This window comes from Chelonus insularis, unplaced genomic scaffold (genome assembly GCF_013357705.1).
Source record: "Chelonus insularis isolate UGA/USDA-ARS -01 unplaced genomic scaffold, ASM1335770v1 contig_398_pilon, whole genome shotgun sequence".
NCBI lineage: Eukaryota > Metazoa > Arthropoda > Insecta > Hymenoptera > Braconidae > Chelonus > Chelonus insularis.
The window spans coordinates 58,555-78,883 of record NW_023276553.1 but is presented as its reverse complement, the minus strand read 5'-3'; the positions used below and the strand labels follow the sequence as shown (position 1 = coordinate 78,883).

Below are 20,329 nucleotides of genomic sequence, written 5' to 3'. Positions count from 1 at the left end.
CTGAGAATTGTATCTCTCCCATATTATGATATTATGATTTTCACTTCTAGAAATTTACATTCTTTTGCTTTTGTTCTTATTTATGAGTAAGTTTAGCATATATCTGTCTCGTTCATTCTTACTGGTAGAATAAACGTTCGTTTTCATACATACTGTTTACATTTTTTTATTTCATCGGTTTTGAAGGCAATTTATATTCAATTTATTCGCGATTTAGATCATTTTAATCAGTTTGATAGAAATCATGACGTGTGAAGGATGTTCCATATCTATTCGGCATGCGTCAATTAATTTTGAATCACGCGAACGTAGTCTAAAATTTTTGCAAGACCATGGAATAATAGTAGAAAGCGTATTGTGTACTACATGCGGTAATCCTGCATCGTTTTCTCCTCCGAAATGTCTATGGCGATGTCAGCGGCGTCATAGAACAAAACAAGGACATAAAGTCATTAATAAAAAGTGCAATTTTACAGTTTAGAAAAAATAAACAGCCTCTTTTTGCTACGTTATGAAATGTACGATCAATGATTTTTAAGAAATTCATTGATTTATCATATGTAAGTTGTACCATGTAATGTCTGAAATAATGGAAATAATATGTCTCCCCCGCCTTAAATTTACTATTTGTACCCTCAGAAACAACCCCAAATGCATAAAAAATTTTTTGGAGCGATTTTTGACTGGAGCCCCAATTCTAAATAATTACCTATTTAAATGTTATGCTGATTATGAAAAAAATGGTGACATGATTCACATTATTATGTCCTGAAATTCATCATGATTTTTAAAATTTTTATTCAATATTTTTTCCTTTTTTTTCAGAATGTTTTTTTCGTGACAAATCTAAACATAATAGCAACAAGCAACAAATTGGATCCTGGAAAACTAGAATTCTTCAGACAAACACACAGTGTAGGAGTCATACGCCCTCGTGAGTCCAAATGTATGCCTGAGCCATGAATTATTTTCAAAGACAACAAATTAATATTTAAGTGATGCATTTATACATAATAAAAATTTATTTCTTAATGTTCAGAAAGAACGACAAAATAATTGACGGTGCAAAAATACTCAAATCTACATTAATCAATATTTTACACAATTCTAAAATAGATTTATGACCCAAGGAAAAGAAAAATCACAATCGTGGGTGTAATTGAGGATTGCTTTCTTGAGCAATTAGCTTTATCGCAGTTTACTTTTCATAGTTATATTCTTGCTGTCCTCGCGTACGAGTTTTAATCATTCTGGAAATGACGAATGATCATGTGGATTTTTAAAAATAATTGTATATCGGTAAATCTAATATTTTTTCTCTCATGATGGAACGATCATTAATTCAAGATAAAGGGTAACTTTTCTGCACTTTTTTTCTGTAAAAACATTAATTAATAATATAGCACAATCTTTTATTTCTTTATTTGTATATGTATTATTTATTTATACTTTTATTTTGATTCATCTACATTAATGCATTTTTGAATTTAAAAAAAATATTAAAATTAAATATTTAAATATTTTTCAGAAAAACTTCGTTGAATATCTGTATATAACCAGTCAGCTACAAAATTGAGATATTTTTTTGAGTAACCAATTCAATTAGTCAGATAAATGGGCCTATTCATCTGTCACCAATTCATTTACAGGTAACAAAAAGTAATTTAGAGATTAATTGCTTTTTTGATTACTTCATGATTTTTAAAAGTTGATGAATTAACTATGCAGCTTATTTTATAGACATTTCACTATCACCCACGCTAGGTTTCTATAAAAAAAATTTTTTTTTAATGGTTGATCATGTTACAATTTTGTAGTTAAATAATATATGTATATAAATAGATAATAATAATGTCTAGAATCTGAAATTTTTGATAAAATATCAGTGACTTGGTGTAGCAGGAATAAAATATAAATATCATACACTAAAGTTATCCCAACAAGCTCCAAATGATGTAGATGTTGTTGGATCACGGAAAACCGTTATCATCAAACATCCAACTCTTGTACTCAAGTTTCGTTCATGTTCGTAATTTTCTTCACCTTTTTCCTTACATCCTTTCAGTATTTCCTAGACATTACGAGTTTCCTATAAAAAAAGACAACATAATAAATAAACTCGAGAAATAAATTAATTTTATGAACCGTATAGATTTTAATCTATCTCAGATTTCAAGACAAAGCGTGATAGTGTGATGTCTATAGAGAATAAAATCAATCAAAATGCTCGAACATATGAAGAATAAAAAATGGAAAAAGGGTTAAATGAGTATCCGGTTAGGTCATTGATTTGTATGTTTTCACAGTCGCACGCGCCGCAGGGGATAAAATGCAGTTACACATTCCAATACTGCAAAAGAAGTGGACGATGAACGGAGGAAAGAAAGAAAGAAAAAGATGGTCAGGTCAGCTAAGAGCTATCTGTAACCATTAAGTCGACCGAACAACACCGATACAAATGCCTCTGCTTTTGTATATAATTAATCGAGGAGAATAAAAACGTGAATCGCGCTTCTGGATTTTTCTCTACAACTTTGAAGATTAAATAAACGTGTGTAAGACAGTAGCAGACCACCAAGGTCGAAGTCACAATTATTCGCATAAATTAAAAAAATTACAATCATTTTTATTCAATCAATTAGCCAAGATAACTCGGATTTGAATAAATTTCTGTCAATTATCTCTCTCTCTCTCTCTCTCTCGATCTGGTTAATCAGAATAATTTATTTATGATATTGATAAGGTAGAAATAAAATTTATTTTTTGTATTCAAATATTTTCAGATTCATTTCGTGATGAGATTCCAAACTAAACGATTTTTCAAGTGTTGATTCTGAGGTGGGTTGGTAAAAATTGTAAATGAAATGTGACAGTGATTTATGAATAAATGATGACATTTAAATTCACCAGCCAATTTTTGAATGAATCATGACTTTTTTTTTTAATTAAACATCTTGACACGTGAAAATAATTGATCAATACAAATGCGATAAAGAATCAATGATAAAAATTATTTTTCAAGCTATTTATCTGTCAGTCTTATTTTTTATAGAATTTTACTCGAAAATTATAGTGTATTTGTTTTCTATAAATTAATTTATTATCAGAAATTAATTAAAATAAACTATTTTCATTTAACTGTGAATAATTCTTTATCAAATTTAATTAAGTTTCGTATCAGACAATCTTGTACATAAAATTATGTTTTATGTCTTAATTTGCATATTTGAAACAAAAATTGTTGTATTTCATGTAATTCATTAAATGGAATTTTTCAATTAAATTTTAAATCATATAAATAAATAATATTACCTACTAATTCATACTGTTTAATTAACTGTTTTACAGGATAAAATAAATTTCTTAATTAAAAGCTTTCTTGTATTTATGAGATGATTATTGTGTTGTAAGTTTATTTTATAGGACTGTGAAACACAAAACGTTAGAGTAAGTTATTTTATGTTATTTTTTTTATAACAATTTGAATTTCGTGACTATTTTACTAACTTGTTAATTAGACATTTATAAAAAATTTTATTTTATTTACTTTATTATACAATATAGCATTTTATTATTGCATAAAAATATTTTCTTTTATTATTCTTATAAAATAATATAAGTCATATAATTTTGAATTACAGCCAATAATTTAAAAATGACTGGATTTTATTTTAAAATAATGATGAAGCTCAATTTTCCAAATGAAATATTTCTTTTAGTGATAATGATTTTTTTTAAATTTGATAAAATAAATAAAGAGTAATAATTATTTATTATAATATTTTATTTATTGAGTAACTAAAAAAGAAATTATTAAGCGTTTGTTTATTAGATTGTATTTAATCAAAAAGTTTATGAAATATATTCTTCAATAAAGAGGACTAAAAATCCTGAATGAAGAGATATAATTTATCAAGTCATGTTAATAAAGATCAAATGTGAATATAGATGCTACTTTTCACGAAAATAATGCCTTTCATGATTACAATCAAAAAGTCGAAATGCCAAAATAAAATGAAAATTGATAATGATAATCACCTTTTTAAAATATTTGTATGGCAAACGTGTTTCTAAAACCATTTGAATGCAGGCGTTTCAACTTGTGCTTCACTCTTTTGTTGAAAATAAAAATAATAAAAAAATCTTCGTTTGCTTCTCCTTTTTTTCAGACATTTTTAACAGCTGCGATTAGACCTCCAATGGGATTCCCGGATCCGCAGAAAAACGTAGGATTCCGCAATCTCCTTTAAAGAAAAAAATCAACATTAATAATCACGAGGGTGTCGACTAAAATAGAGTCTGATAGGAATTCTTGGCACGAATGAGTCCAGTTTACGATCAACACACCATCCAAAGTACTCACAAAAGGTACTAATAATGTTGGAAGGACTGGAAGTTAGGACCACGCTTATCTGCAGGACACGAAAATAAAAGGATACAAAATGAGTCCCGAAATATCCATGAAAACTTTTTTTCTACTCGAAACTGGATATATATAGTCATATAATGACACATCCAAATACTTCGATAAAAATATTAACAACGTGTAAAAAAGTTTCAATTTAGTCTATTGGATTTAATTGGACCAGAGGAAAAATAATTAACGAGATGAATAATTATTCGAATATTTAGTTCAATCATTTTTTACCAACTATTTCGTTTGTAGCCTCAAAAAACATCTCTACTTCTCCATTTATTCTGCTCCAATTTCGAGAACTGTCCAAACAAAAAATATCATTTGATTTTAAGTGCTATGTCCTTTACAAGGAAACCTTTTTCGACGATTCTACTGAAATAAAAAAAAATACAAGTCATTAATAACAGAAAAAAAACCAATACTATCAGTAATAAAATTCTACATTCTACTTTTTTTTCTACAATAAAAAGAAAAAACTATAATACCTGTCAATTCCCGTTACTTTCATCAATAAATGAAATGAGAGTAATTTTAATAGATATCATGAAAATATTTCAATTTGTCACGCAACTCATTCCATAAAAAGAATAAAAAATAATCAGATTATAAAGTCGAATCTTCTTCAGTCAAAATGTTTACGCTACAAATAATGGAAGAAGAGTAATTGATTTTGAAAACAAACACATTCTTCAATTATTACTTGTACTGTGTATGACAAGAATTATATATTGACAATTGAAAATGTTCCAGGTGTTTAATCAATAATCTTCTTTGCAAATTTATACAGAATAATTGCTTACATGTCCATAACATTGAATAGACTGCTATACAATAAATATGTGTATACTTGACTATCAAACGATTCTATCTACTTTGACCTCATATATAGTCGGAATTCAATAAAAAAAACGTTCAGTTTGTGACCTACATGTGCTCTACACACACACAAATTATATTGCAAATTAGATACATTTCAATATCAATATCATGGTGACAATAACCAAATTTTGTGTTTTTGTGTCAGTCAGTATTCTGTTTTATTCTACTACAGAGACCTTTGCATTTATGAAAAATTTATCAACTCCTGATGACTTTTGTACATCTGGTGAATCGGTGGTATGATATTTCAATTATTTTATTTTAAAATAGTCAAAGGTTGACACCTTGATAGTATTCAATTAAAATGAAACTTTGATTAAAGGGATATAAAATGAATTTTTGGTCAGAATCTGAAGACACAGTCGTTCATCATATTTTTGATGGAGAATTTGTATTTGCACTGCAATCAATTATGTTCAATTTACTCAAAAATTCAACATCAATATTTCCCAATATTTTGGTTTGCAAAGGATTTAAATCATCACTCTTTAATGATATGCCATATCGTGCAATTTTGGAGTGAAATATCAGCAACTTTGTCTTGATGATTAAAATATTTTCATACACATATGGATTATTCTGCCAATCTCAATATTATTATAATTTCATAAGAGTTTTTTTGTACTGAATGTGTTTATTAATAATGATATTTCAACTGAAATATAGACTAGATTCAAAACCAACTCGATGTAGAATACAAATTTACACTGACCTGTAAGATAAACAATTTTATAATTTCAATAAAAAAATAGATGTATCTTTAAAGAAATTTTTTAAACTTACTTTGTTCATACATATTTGCCACTTTTATTTGCATGTTTAATAATCTCAAAAACTTAATATTAAAATTTCTCAATATAGTCCAGTCAACATATTTTGAAAAATGGAATTCCGTTAAACATTAACCGTAGTTTATCAACAAATAATTAACTTTTATTTTCCATTGGTTTGTAAAGGATATTAATTGAACTGGGTAGACTTATTTAATTATTAATCACACTACAGCTTGTAGTATTTTTTTTATTGTTATGAATGATTATTAAATTTAAAGTGGATACCTTTTATATATAAAAATAAACAACATAATTTTAGAAGGAGACAGAATGAGTAAGCACAACTGGAAATGTATGTATGTTGTCGTTCGATCGCGCAAAAGCTGCATTTTTAACAAGGTCGACCAGTCAGAGTTTCTCCACCCCTATATCTACTTCATGACCAATGCCCTCAAGTCGAATATTTTTCACGGGATGGACGATTGCTCGTCGTCTCCAAGTATATCCCACTACTTTAACAAACAGCCACCCTGACGCCTCTCATTTGCATAGCATGAGCGCCAACAACCACATCACAATGTAACTTGAAACTTTTTAACCAGTATGACAATTTTTTAAGACACATCTTACCACGCAAATGACTCTAATGCATTTATGTATTGACCAAGGCTATTCTTTTGCACAAACCCTATTACTACTGAATCAACTTAATCACATCGTAATGTCATTTCCATGTTTAATTGAAAAAAATACATTAACCAGTTATCAGGTGATAAATATTATGATGCTAATGTGTAGATTCTCATAAATTTATCTTCGACCCGGATGTATTTACAAATCTTTTGTGCTACAATTCTGCAGTTAATTTATTATATTAAGGTATTATATTTATTATATTAAGGTCTGACATTATTTTTTAGATTATCGTTCTTTAAAAATTTCAGGTTAAATATTATTTCATCCATTTTTATAATACGTACACATATTCTTTTTAACTGCATACAATACTTCTCCAGTACAAAACAAAGTTACGATATTTAATATGGATGATTTTGTCCCAGCTGGGAATCGAACCTGCTACCCATGGCACGTCAAGGCTGACGCTACACTCATTAAGCAACCGCGTTGGTTATCAATTTCTATAATTATTCTTTTAATTAGCAAGATGGTTTACTAGATATCACGGTGATTTGATACAATATATGTTTAGATGGCGCTAGCGATTTACAATTAGATTAAAATGTTCTGCTAAATTATTCATTCTTCCTGGTAGCACCATCGCTAGCTGTGATCTTAGAGAATATCTCAAAAAATTAGAGAAAGATACTCAATTGATTGAATTCGAACAAGTAAGTATAAAAATAAATATTAGAAAAAAAGAATAATTAAGTTGTGTGCATTGTTCATTTGTTGTAATTAGTAGTAAAATAAATAATTAATAAATGTACTTGATTTTTGTTTCAGATTTAATCAATTTGACAAGTACAGGTAAAATAAAGTGAAGTCTCAGTTAGTAATTAATGATTGCAAAAATTAATTTCATTTTGACCACGAGGAATTGATTCACAAATAATTATCAATTATTGCAAAGGTAATTATTTTTTTTACGTGTATCTTTAATTTTAAGTAATTGTGAAAGAGTTGATCAAAAATTGTGAATCAGTCTTTGAATGTTGTTTCTGATGTATAGTTTATTTTTATCTATATTCGAATTTATCAATAAGAGTAAATTCATCATTTTCGTTTGTAAACAAGTTCTTACGACGCGAACTATATTAATAGTTGACTACATTCTTTCTATCTTCATAAACTTGCTTTTCATTCGATTCAACTTTTTTTTTATTAATTGTTAAATATTTTTATATTTTGAGAAAAACTGATTTATCAAAATCTATGCATATATTGGTGTTAAATTGTTTTGACATTGGTTATTTGTTTCTTGGTTTACATAAATTTGTAAGAAATCCCAAAAGAATTTTAATCCTCTATAATTATCTAGTTTATTTAAAAGTTTTTTTAAAATTATCTTTTAATTAAGATAAAAGTTGATATTTATTTTGAAGCAATTATTTAATCGATTAATAATTGTTGTTTAGGAAGAAAAATAAGAAGGATAAACTAACTCCTACACCTGTTCAATTTTATGGTATTGCTAGGATGGAAAAAAAAATTATCTCCTGAGGCTTGAATGAGAATACAATTACCTAACGAATGGAATTACATGATGTAGACCGAATTCTCACACCAACAGAAGAACTATATCTCGAATTTTATGACACATTTTTAGAAGAGAATAAGCACGTAAGAATATATACACCTTATTTTGAAAATTCAGCATTTTGTCCTTTACAAGATCCGCTTATTCCACCGTTTTTAAGCACTTTCATATCAATACCAATGATTCAATTCAAATTCGGTTTTACAAGAAAATCTACTGATTCTAAGGTTATAAAAAGAAAAATCAACAGTGAGTCAAAAATGAAGAAGAGAACATATACTACAAGAAATGCCGAGTCTATATTGGATCCTCCCATAAGTGTCTCTTCCAGCTCTAATGAAGTTCAAAATGCAACATCATCCAGTTCAACAAGGGCTTTTGCTGTTCCAAGTTCAACACGATTCCCTAGACAGCCACCAAGTTATAATGAAGCCCAAAGTTCAACATTACCTGCTCCGACAGTGACTCCTGCTTCGTATTCAGAAGCTCTTTTTAGACAGCCACCAAGTTATAATGAAGCCCAAAGTTCAACATTGCCTGGTCCAACAATGGTCTCGACTTCGTATTCAGAAGCTCTCTTCAGACAGCCACCAAGTTATAATGAAGCTCAAAGTTCAACATTGCCTGGTCCAACAATGGTCTCGACTTCGTATTCAGAAGCTCTCTTTAGACAGCCACCAAGTTATAATGAAACCCAGGATTCAATATTACCCGGTCCAACAATGGTCGCTACGTCGTATTCAGCACTATCTGGCCATCCACCAATAAATTATAATTCTCATGCAGTAGCTTGTACATGTCCTGGGCCTTGTGAAAATTTTGCATATCCTTCTTACACTACTGCTTCAGGAGCCTCTACTTATTCAAGACCATTTTCTTCACAGTCACCAACAGATTGTTCGTGTGACGTCCGTTGCACATGTTCTCCAAATCCTGAATGGTGTCCATATCCTCCTTATATTTCTCCTACAACAGGAGCTGCTATTTCTCAGCCACCACCAAGTTATCCTTCTGGTCCAGAACCTTATTCATATCCCGAAACTTTTGGATATCATTCATATCCTTCATACAATACTGCTCCAACAAGAACTTCAACACATTGTGATTTGAATGAAGCAGCCTGTACATGTCCTCCTGACTATTATTCATATCCTCCTCAATCTACTGCTACAGCAGAAGCCTCTGCTACTTGTTCAGTACCATATCCTACACCTCCTCAAATAAATTATGATATACCTCCTCCACCTCCTTATCCTGAAACTTCTCAAAATTATTCATATCCTTCTTATACTAGTACCATAACAAACACCTCTGCATCTTCAAGTTCAGTATCATACCCTACACCTCCACCTTCAATAGATAATACTCACGATGCAGAGGCTTCTACATCCTACCCTCGAATTTCAGGAAATCGTTCATATCCTTCTTACACTACCATGACGAGCATGACTCCTGCTTCCGCTTCGGGGTCAATCCCTACTTCTTCTAAAGATTACCATACATCTGATGAAATGGCTGCTACATCCGATTCGGAAAATTCTACATCTCCATATCCCTCTTACAATGCCGAATAAGAACTAAGCTATACAGAACTTATAAAATACCTCATAATCATAATCAAATGGTGCTGAATTTTTTGCAACTGGAAATAGAAGAGACATATACATAGCTTGATTGAATGTTTTTTTTAAATAATATTGTAAACAATCATTGTAAAATAACATTTTTATCAATTGATCGCAAGGATAACATCCAAATTTTAAAATAATTGACAAATATGGAAAGAAAAATCGCAAGACAATATTCATTACTTTGATTACAAATATTAAAAATTTTTTAGAAAACTTCTATCACTTTCTATACAAATTTTTAAACAAAATAAAATAAATAAACAATTTTTCAACATATTTGAGTATTATTGGATTAATCCTTTACTTTCCCAGCAATATTTACAGGATTGAAGGAAATAATGTTACAAGTGATTAAATAATTGCAATAAGTTTAAGAAAGGCGCATATTTATTTCAAGCATAGTATAAAATTATATAAAAAAATAACTTATTTTTCAATTAAAATGTTTATCGTTTGAATAACTATTAGAAAACTGTCCATTAATAGAAACACTTGTACCAACTTTTTTACAATGCAGCTCTCGATAGTTGATGTTTCAATTTTTTTCTATTAATTCTATTTTCTATCAAGTAATAGTCCTATTACTTCATACTTAATTGTCAAGTATTCTATAATAAATCAACATTTTAAATTTTAATCTACTCCTTCCCATTAATTCTTTGTCAACAATCAATTCCACTAATTGAATTAATTTTTTACGATATCTAAATTCAGTAAATAAATGTAAAAATAATAATGTTGAAGGTGATGTCTTTGCATTCAGAATAGTTAAAAAAATTTGTAATATATTAATTTTCTAAAGTTTTTGATTTTAAAATACTCAATTGAAAAGCAATTATTTTATTAAAGGAATTCTATTCTATTCTCTTTTTCTATTATAAGTTCAGTAATGTAAACATACTTGTACATTTGAACAATATAAATTTAGATTATAGTCATTTGTTCAATGAAAATTTTTAAGTCGAGTAATTAATGATTAATATAATTTTCTAAAAGATGAAATTGCAGATGTCCACATCTAAATGATGAATAAAATATAGAAAACTTAACACATTGATTTTTGTAATGAAATTTCTCAATTACTGATGTTGTGTATGATATAATATTCATATTGTAGCCGCTACTGTTCGGTTATAAAAATTACAATATATCAATGAATAAGTCTATGAAATTCTCCAACGATTATAAAAATAATGATGCTATATCTATATTTGATTTATTTAAATTTCTGTCTTACTGAGGGTTATCTTTTTCATGAGAAGGACCTCTTGTTAAAAATTTAAGCATTGAAACAGTCGGACTTTTGGCTCTACGAACTTCGACAGATTTCGACCTAACATTTCTTCGCGCGGATGTTCCTTGATTTATTGGACTAGTAATTGTATTATTAGACTCTACTTGCTTTTGTGACATATTTTTTTCAAACCTCATCTGTCTCATTTTGGTCAACCAGTCAACGTTCTCTTTGCTTTTGATTGGCGATACAGGAATAAGATGCGGAGCTGTACCATCAATAACAAAATTGGGTAAATTCATTGTTGGCGAGAATGGTTGTCTATCATCAGATGTGGAGGTACTTGGAGTAGGTTCATTTAGGTCATAATCTCTGTGGGGTAATAAGTCTTTTGTACTCATAGGACTGAAAAGTCTTCTTGGTGTTCGATATTCGAGATAGGCACGTTTTGTCGGTGGACTAGAATTTTCTTCTATAGGAGATAATATAGTTTTAAATTTACTGTCTGACCAGGGTCCACCTGCTAGCATTTGAGCTCGGGTTCTTTTTCCTGAACTTCCGGAAGTTGTTGAATCGGGAGATTCTAAATTACTGTGATCAGCATCACTGCCATGTGATACTAAAATTAGAAATATTTATTTAATGAATAATAAAATAATTGTTCTTTAGAAATCCTAAAAATTCCATACCTGGTGTAACATCAAATATAATGTCTGAAAGAGGGGTATTATGATGTCTAACATTCCTCAACTCTGTCGTGGTTGGTGTAGATTCTTGTTTTGTTTGATGAACAATCGATGTTGATGCTATTGGATGTGCAGAGCCTTGAATTTCTATTGCATCATTCATTCCTTCATGTTCTAGACCAACGCGCCAAATACGATGATAAGTATCATCACAACATGTTGCAATGATTGGTTCTCCATACGGTCTCCAAGCCACACAAGTCACTTCATCTGCATGACCAGAGAGTTTGATGATAGGTCCACCAGGCTTACTTGTTCTCCAAATGTATGCATTTTCATCACTTGAACCACTTAATAAATAACGACCATCAGGACTCAAGCAACTCCTGACGAAAAATGATTGATTTTGATGTCCATAATACTCTGCAATCGGTTTAGGGTCATAAGACGATAAATTGTAAGCATAAATAATATTATCCATGCAGCTAATATAAAGCGTTATTCTTGAAGGGCAAACGACCATAGAAGTAAATCCATTTCTTGTGCTATTTCCGTGATATTTAAATACATGTTTTGCTAAAGGCTGCTTTTTATGAATAGTATAATTCTTTCGCATATCCCAAACTTTAATAAAACCACCACCAGCTGCACAAGAAATTAATGTATAGTCATCTTGGAACACCAATCCTGTAATACTCTCGGAAGAATTTGTTTGTCTTATAGATCCTCGATGCTTGCGAACTTTTTCTGATTTAATACTATGAGCATTTAGAATACAACCGTCAGGTTTAGTTTGATTGGTGTGCTTAGCTCGGATATCCCAGAAGAGGATCGCACCATCTCGTGCACCTGATGCAAATAACGATTTGTCATCCGGTCGAAACACAACATTTCTCACACTCCTCGTATGGCCTTCAAAAGAGTCAATTAATTTAATTTCTGAATTAGCATCCCACAATTTAACTGAATGATCACTAGACCCAGTCAAAAGTTTAAAGTCTCTTGGCATCCAATTAATATCGAATATTGCATTAAAATGTCCCTGAAATGACAAAAAATAAATAAAAATATTTAAGAGATTTATAAATAGATTTATTTAATATTTTATTTAATAGATTTATATACCTGTGTTCCATCGACAGAACAATTGGGATAATCGGATTTTATGGAAGTATCTTGCAACGCAATGTTTCCATCTTCACTTGCTAATGCTAGGACATCTTCACTTCCTGCACTTGTGCAAAAACTGAAGGCACACACAAGAGGATCTCCTTGGAAGTCCTGGTTGTTACGATTTACTGTTATTCCCCGATAGACATCACAGTAGTTGCATTTTAATCGATGAAGTGCGACATCGTAATCATGTACTAATTCTGCAATAAAAAAATCATTTATTGTTTATTATATTTAAAGTATATAGAATATAATCAATGCATTTAAAAGAGTAAATAAATTTTATAATTGGCCAAAACTTTCTAGTCAATTATAATAATAATAAAACTGAAATATTTTTCTTTCTGCATGTCATTTGTAAAAATATTAAGTTTGGAAAACCTTTCAGACATTAACATTGAGAAATTATTTTATTATAATGAAAATCAGGAGCAAGAAACGTTAAAAAAGGTTATTAGTTACCAAATCCAGTAATCTGTCGTATCAAAGAATCAACAATGTTCATTATTATAACATAAAACAAATTAATAACAACCCATATCACACTACATTACGCGGGAACTGTCACTTCTTTGAAAACTGAAATATAGTAAATATTGGTATAGTGCTACCTTTAAGGCGCATTTCCACACTTCATCAAAACAAGCTTCAATTCTGAATTCATAGAGTGCGCTATGCATTATTTCCCATGGTTGAGCAGTTGTAGGTACATATATTTTGGTTAGTTGACACAATTTTTCTACTCCAAACAAAAATAATAATAAACTTAACCAAACAAATCACTTTTATGTCGGTCTATTATTTGGAGTCAATTAAATCGATACCGTTAATTAGATATAGTGTTTTCTCAAAAATTTCTATGAATTATATGTAATGGAAGAGGCTGAAATTAGTGCCAAAGAAAAAGAAAACATATGTGAGCGTTCTTATTGCGATGCATTAAAAAGGTAATTCCTTGATAAGTATCCACAATTGTGATTAATTATTATATAATCTTTAATTATTTTATTGAATTTATGAATTTTAAAAACCTTTTTATTACTAGAATTACTCACCGAGAAAATATTGACTTCTTTCATCTATCAAAATACATAATTAAGAGACGTGAAAAAGCTTGGAGTGAACTATTCGATAAGTATGACAAAGAGGTAAGCATCATTCAATTATTATCTTATCATTGTTACAAACACTTTCTAATAGAGTAAAGCCACTCTTAGTTGACTACAATAATTAGTCGAATTCTATTGGAAAATTATTGTAGAAATAGTTTTCATTGTGCTGTTAAAATTCAAACTGAAGTTATTTCTTTTCCCATATGTTTTATTGTTATTGATTGATTAAATTTAATAACTAAACTTGCTCTGCTACTAGAGGTGGTTATACTCTGTATTAATAAAAAATTCACCATTTAATGCACAAATTATCAATCATTCAGTGTATGTTTGACATTAAAATATTTTTGTAGATAGATGATTATGAAATCAAGATGTACGACTCGGGTTCTGATGTTAACGACGATGAGAAAGACATGGACAACAAGTCAGAACAAGAAGCTGATGATGTGGATGAAAAATTATATTTTATAAAAAATCGGACTCCTATCCGCAAACTTCCTGCTTTGGTTCAGTATTGGGTGGATACTGGAAATCCTCCATTTCAGCTTAATTTAGAACATGACGACTGTGAATCATCTTTGAGTGAGGATCAAAAATCTAGCCCGTTAATTATACATGCACAATCTGAAACTGAAGATAAACGTGATCACAGCACATCTTTTCTCAGTTCTGTAGATACTGCTGCGTATATTTTATCGAATACCAATGTAACAAAAAAAGCCGACACATTAGCTATTGTTGAAGGGGCTAAGAAGTCTGATTCGCCAATAGAAACAAACAATATCTTATTAAATGCTTCGAAAAACTGTACATCTACAAATGAAGCATCTAATACTCAAGATGAAAATAATCATAATCTGGTAAGTGGAAGAACTTCTATTCACCACATGAATGGAACAGATTTAACGGCTATAAAATCGCACGTGTTAACTGCCCTTAATCCAGATAATGTAAAAAAGAAAAAACTTATAAGTAGCGAAAGTTGTGATAAATCTTTGGACAAATTGATCATGGAAACGAGTGTAAAAATAACTGATATTCTTCCAACTCTTGAACAATTTGATAAAACAATGAATGGAAATACAAGTGATAATGATGATAAGTCGTCGAATATTGTTTCGTGGAAAGATAGTCACAAATCATCTAAGATCCAACCGTGTGCCCGCAAGAAGTTATATACGAATAGAGAGAGTCCAATAGACTTGATTCTGAGTGATCCAAAAAATAATTTTAAACCAAGGTTTAGTGCAAATGTTTTACATCCAGCATTGCAAGGTACACCAACTATTAATGCATCAAGATTGTACTTTAGACGAAGAACACTAAGGTATTCTAAAAAAAGGAAAAGTATTCCAAGCAATAAATCCAAGAGACTTTCGAATAAAAGTTCCCTTAATTCTCCAAACGTAAGAAAAAGTAGTCGTAAGCGTTCAAGTGCTAAAGTAACTAATTTAAATCATGATGTAACTGATAGTAGCAAAAAAAACTCAGCTGACAATGATGATCAAATGAAAAATGATGAAAGAAAAGAAGACCTTATAGAACTTTGTAAAAAGAAAACATTAGTTGTAAAATTAGAAAGAATTCCAGATGATAAGTTAATAAATGGAAAAGTACTAGATATTAAAAAGCCACTAAATTTGAGTAACACTTTATCTGCTGAAGCTACTAAGTCAAATATAAAAAAATCGAAAGACTATGCTGATTTTCTGGAACTGGATTCCCAAGAGAGTGATCAAAGTACAATAATAATTTGTGAATGTAATGATAAGAGTAATTTATCATCGCAAGAGGACAATCAAACTTGTTCTGAAAATGAATCAATGCACTCAAAAGACGAACATAATAAAAAAGCTACAAAACAATCAACTAAGTTACTTAATGAAGAGTTACAAAATATTGATAGACAAGTTCCTCCAGACGAAAACAAGATTATAGTTGATGACGACGACTCTTCCGATATTTTCATAGGAAAATTTAATAAAATAACAGATCCATCAATACTATCTGAAATATTAGCTTTATCTAATAAGAAAGAAACAATGTCACCGAATTCTGATAAAAGTAAGCAGATTGAAGTTAACATTCAGTCACCCTCGCCTCAAAAATCAAATATTTCAGAAAATTCTGAAGACCATTCTTGGAGGCTGCGATTGACTTTTTCGTCAGATGAAGAGGATGATTTCATAAAGATGATTCGACAAAAAACAGTGATTAGTAAAATTACACAAACACAAATTGAAGACAAATCAGCTGAAGATGCTAATAAAAGTGGACCAATTGTAAATAACTCTAACAATGAATCAAATCTGCAATGTAAGTTTGGAATGATTGCATCTTCTGATGATGATGAGAAAAAAATTATAAAGGTCGAGAACATTTTTACTCAAAAAAGGAAAAGTCTTCGTATTCATTCTCGTAGTAAAAAAGTTGAAACTGTATCTTCTGATGATGAAGCTGTGGAAATCGGAACAACTAGACATAAAAGAAAAAGTACAAACTCTCATAGTAAAAAATGTAATAAACATTCTGGTAAAGCAATCGTCAAAAGTATTTCTCCAAAAAATAGCACAAAAGAAGTAGCTTCCCATATTAATGTAGAGTTAAATTATCCTGAATCGGATGCATCAAGTGAAAACATAACACCACCTAAAAAACTGAAAACTACTCCAGATGATATTCCGAATGGTAATAAAAAGGAATCGATGAATGATACCAACTCAATTAATGTGCCAATGATTTCCTTAAAAGAAGAAGATTTTTCGTTGAACAAGAAAAACTTGAATGACCTTATAAAGCAAAATTTGACCGTGAAACCTGATCGAACTCTTCGATCGAAAAGACAAAGACGTTCCAACCCGAAGAATAAAAAAGACAGTAATGTATCTAGAAATGGAGATCATGAAAACAAATGCTCTCCAAAGAAACAGATTTTGATGAAGGAATTTAGTATTTCAGTAGTTAAATGTTCAAATCCATCAGAAGATGTTGTAGATTCAGGCTTGAGTTCAATTGTATCATCGAATGATAAAAGAAGCAAAAAATTAACATGCAGTGATCATTCCAGAAATGCTAGCCCGGTTGAAAAGCGAAATGAAAACAGTCCTAGATCATTAAAAAGAAAAACCAACAGATCTAGAAGTATTCAACGAAGTGCATTGAAAGCTGTGAAGAAATTAAATAAAAAACCCAAAAGTATCTCGGTATCAAATGAAAGTGAGTCTGAAAGTGATTTAAAACCTATAACACGTAGACAATCTGCTATTAATAAATCAAATTCAAGTAATCCTACAAATACACAAGGAAAACAAAATTTTGATAATATATTCCCGGACCCTATTAATGATTCTGATGTTTTGGATATGCCAGTATTTTCTAGTAGGTCCAGAAGAAGTCGAGATAAAAATGCTGAAAAGAATCACACAGATAAAACTTTATCAAATAGTAGACTAAGAAATGGTAAAATCAAATTTCACACCGGAATGTCGAGTGATTCGGATTAATATGAACTATTTTTGTAAAAAAATTATTATTATTTTAATTAATTTGTTATTTATATATTAAAGACGTAAAAATAATTGTAAATAATTTAAATGAATTTTAAAAATATAATATTAAATTATAATCTACCTTCTGACAAAATTTTTAAGAGAAAAAATAATTGTTTCTACGTACAAGGCCATTCTAAAAACATATCCAATTTTCGCGCACAATTATGATATTAAAGTAATTTATTGCTTATTTTTTTTGATTTTATATGGTCGTTGACGACTTTTTTATATTTAAAATTATTAGCGTTTTATATGTAAAGCTATATTTTTGTAATGATTTAACAAATTGTTTCATGATAATAATTAATATTGAGTATATTTTTATAGTCTTAACAGCAGTTGTTATTATGCAATTAGAGATATTATTTAACAAAAATACGTTGGAGATCTGAAATTTAATGTAATGGTGCCAGTGATTAATACGTCCCGCTCTCTTATACCCTAAATTTCAGTGCGTTATTAAAAGAATTAAACCAAGACTTACATTTTTAAATTCTAATTTGCATAAACCAATAATAATAATTAAAATCCAATAGAAATAACAATTGTCTATATAATAAAATACAATTTATGTAGATAAAAATTTAATAATCATTTGTTGATACATACATTGTAAAAACGCTTTATGAAGGAAGTTATAAACAAATAAACATTTGTATTTATTATTATTATTAAGATAATTATTTTTTAGCTATTCCCATCATATGATAACAAGTTAAATTTAAACGATAAGATTGAGTTACATCCCCTTGTAATTTGAATGTATCCCACTTGACTTTACGAAATCCTGTTGTTTTGATTTCTTTCAAGGGGTTAGAATCTAATCGACAATCACCAAATAGAGTAGGCCAAATTTTAGTCTTCGTTAATAATTCCTGTAACCAACGAGTCAATGTACCTTTGCGATGAGGTATGTGCTCCAAGAAAAAATACTGTCCATCCTGAATATAATTTTATATCTAAAATTAAAAAACTGTCACAGTAGAAATAATTTTTAGCTAAGCTTTTGCTTTGTTTACCAACACAAGGATTCTTTTAATTTCCTGAAGAGTATCAGCTACTGGAGAAATAGAACACAAAGATCTGATCGTGACTACTGCATCAACATAGCCTGTTGGAATTTGCTTCAGTTGGGTTCCATCACCAACAATGATCTTTTCAATAAAAATATGAGCAAACTGCCACAATGGACCATTTCGAGTTAAATACTCTTCGAGTTTATGATTACAATCCACGCCAATAAAATGAGTCTCATCAGGATAAAATGGAATATTTTGTCCTTTAAAAAATAAGTATCAACTTTAGAAGGCTCTTTTAGCTATAAGAGAATTCAGTTATTAGTTATACCAGTTTTAACTCCAATTTCAAGAAGTCTGATACAATTTTTAGCTTTTAGCACTGGATCCTTTGAGATGATATTATTCAATGGTTCAAGAAGACGTTTTTTATAAGATACCATTAATTCTGCACACTCTGTTTCAAAGCCTAGTAGATGTGATCTGTAAATATAATTGGTGAACTTTGACCACTTTAGCTTGACAATATAATAGATAAACACTGTTCCAAATATTAGAGAGCCATATATTGTTAGAACATCACGAATCCAAAGGTCATGAACAGCCATGACGCCAAGTTCACGACAACTACATGAGTATTATCAAGAAACACTTGTTAATGAACTTGAACAGATAATAAAAACACACCCAAAACAATTGAAAAAATTTGATTTGTTTCAAAACTTCCTAATAACTCAATGTCATTGTTAAATGCACTTGAAAAGTATTGGTTATATGAAAATATTCAAGTATAATCTTGGTAATGATAAGATAAATTTTTATTTTTATGTAGGTTGACCTTTCAACGGTGAAGTAAGAATGACTAAGTATTTTACAATTCAATAATAATTGTTTAAAAGACTATTTGCAAAAATAAAAGGATCTTCAAAGTGCAGAGTGCTTATTTAGTTGAAGATAATACTGCGAAAATTATTTCAAGTATATCTTTGAATTCCTAAATTATATGCTGACATTTTTCAAGCTCCCATCCTCCTTGGATAAGTGGAAGTAATTTTACTTCTAATATATGTAATTCAGTTTGTTTAAAATTATTTAGCTTCTTCCTTTGTTAAATATATATTAAAGAAATTTCTTTTCATTCTTAACAACAATGTGGGTTATAAAGAACTATATTTTATCATCTCACTGAATCTTCAAATTTTAAAGACTCAAAAATGTTATAAATAAATTTTAAGATACTTCTTGTGATAAATATACTTCTACTTTTTCAACGGTTTTGCTCACAACAGTTATTAAAAAATATTCATACTATCATAAACAATGATTAAATTGGTTTCAACAAATAATTTATGTAATGATTAATATTAACTGCAAGATGAAGAATTAATTTATCAATTCATCAGTTATAAGTTAATAATATATAATGAAATAAAACATTAATTTATTTATTCAGACATCATGTGAAATTGAAAAGAGAAGTTGGATAAACCCCCCGTTGAAAATGACTGTATTTGAAAACGGTGCTATGAGTTTTTACCCGAATGTGCAATCTCAGCAAATAAAAAAATATTTAAGCTAGAGGGGTCAGAGAGCAAGAACAATGACTCTATGCGTTTTCCAAACGAGAAAAAAACAA

At 29.5% G+C, this 20,329-nt stretch overlaps 4 protein-coding genes and 2 long non-coding RNA genes across 7 annotated transcripts; 3 read left to right on the top strand and 3 right to left on the bottom strand.

The window, feature by feature from the left end:
- Window positions 1-985: 985 nt before the first annotated feature.
- LOC118067946 (uncharacterized) lies at window positions 986-2,983 on the top strand. Its single transcript, XR_004690447.1, has 3 exons — window positions 986-1,354; window positions 1,529-1,649; window positions 2,307-2,983. It is a non-coding gene; the product is annotated as an uncharacterized lncRNA (long non-coding RNA).
- On the bottom strand, window positions 2,010-7,177 carry LOC118067945 (uncharacterized). Its single transcript, XR_004690446.1, has 5 exons — window positions 6,080-7,177; window positions 4,903-6,008; window positions 4,649-4,789; window positions 4,039-4,244; window positions 2,010-2,089 (listed from the first exon to the last, which is right to left on the bottom strand). It is a non-coding gene; the product is annotated as an uncharacterized lncRNA (long non-coding RNA).
- A 92-nt stretch (window positions 7,178-7,269) lies between these two features.
- On the top strand, window positions 7,270-10,192 carry LOC118067942 (leucine-rich repeat extensin-like protein 5). 2 transcript variants are annotated; one of them, XM_035084977.1, is made up of 4 exons: window positions 7,270-7,418; window positions 7,534-7,660; window positions 8,166-8,370; window positions 8,515-10,192. In XM_035084977.1, exons 3-4 carry the CDS (start codon window positions 8,281-8,283, stop codon window positions 9,859-9,861), a joined length of 1,437 nt encoding a protein of 478 aa, XP_034940868.1. In that variant the 5' UTR covers window positions 7,270-7,418; window positions 7,534-7,660; window positions 8,166-8,280; the 3' UTR covers window positions 9,862-10,192. The 2 variants fall into 2 exon arrangements, with proteins under 2 accessions (XP_034940868.1, XP_034940867.1); XM_035084976.1 differs by having other exon boundaries at window positions 8,166-10,192.
- A 95-nt stretch (window positions 10,193-10,287) lies between these two features.
- Window positions 10,288-13,593, bottom strand: l(2)dtl (lethal-(2)-denticleless). The gene is made up of 4 exons (XM_035084985.1): window positions 13,474-13,593; window positions 12,964-13,211; window positions 11,842-12,880; window positions 10,288-11,771 (listed from the first exon to the last, which is right to left on the bottom strand). The coding sequence occupies exons 1-4, from the start codon at window positions 13,514-13,516 to the stop codon at window positions 11,152-11,154; spliced, it is 1,950 nt and encodes a 649-aa protein (XP_034940876.1). The 5' UTR covers window positions 13,517-13,593; the 3' UTR covers window positions 10,288-11,151.
- A 138-nt stretch (window positions 13,594-13,731) lies between these two features.
- On the top strand, window positions 13,732-18,119 carry LOC118067918 (uncharacterized). The gene is made up of 3 exons (XM_035084935.1): window positions 13,732-13,958; window positions 14,057-14,159; window positions 14,477-18,119. The coding sequence occupies exons 1-3, from the start codon at window positions 13,885-13,887 to the stop codon at window positions 17,627-17,629; spliced, it is 3,330 nt and encodes a 1,109-aa protein (XP_034940826.1). The 5' UTR covers window positions 13,732-13,884; the 3' UTR covers window positions 17,630-18,119.
- A 125-nt stretch (window positions 18,120-18,244) lies between these two features.
- On the bottom strand, window positions 18,245-19,460 carry LOC118067919 (methyltransferase-like protein 7B). The gene is made up of 3 exons (XM_035084936.1): window positions 19,025-19,460; window positions 18,697-18,956; window positions 18,245-18,618 (listed from the first exon to the last, which is right to left on the bottom strand). Exons 1-3 carry the CDS (start codon window positions 19,299-19,301, stop codon window positions 18,358-18,360), a joined length of 798 nt encoding a protein of 265 aa, XP_034940827.1. The 5' UTR covers window positions 19,302-19,460; the 3' UTR covers window positions 18,245-18,357.
- Window positions 19,461-20,329: the final 869 nt, after the last annotated feature.

Excerpts from the sequence above, each read along its gene's own strand:
- LOC118067942 (XM_035084976.1), top strand. The coding sequence starts at position 8,281 with ATGGAATTACATGATGTAGACCGAATTCTCACACCAACAGAAGAACTA.
- LOC118067918 (XM_035084935.1), top strand. The coding sequence starts at position 13,885 with ATGGAAGAGGCTGAAATTAGTGCCAAAGAAAAAGAAAACATATGTGAG. Across the intron at positions 13,959-14,056 it reads TATTGCGATGCATTAAAAAG|AATTACTCACCGAGAAAATA; the intron begins GTAATTCCTTGA and ends TTTTATTACTAG. Across the intron at positions 14,160-14,476 it reads TCGATAAGTATGACAAAGAG|ATAGATGATTATGAAATCAA; the intron begins GTAAGCATCATT and ends ATATTTTTGTAG.
- LOC118067919 (XM_035084936.1), bottom strand. The coding sequence starts at position 19,301 with ATGGCTGTTCATGACCTTTGGATTCGTGATGTTCTAACAATATATGGC. Across the intron at positions 18,957-19,024 it reads TGAAATTGGAGTTAAAACTG|GACAAAATATTCCATTTTAT; the intron begins GTATAACTAATA and ends TATTTTTTAAAG. Across the intron at positions 18,619-18,696 it reads TTAAAAGAATCCTTGTGTTG|GATGGACAGTATTTTTTCTT; the intron begins GTAAACAAAGCA and ends AATTATATTCAG.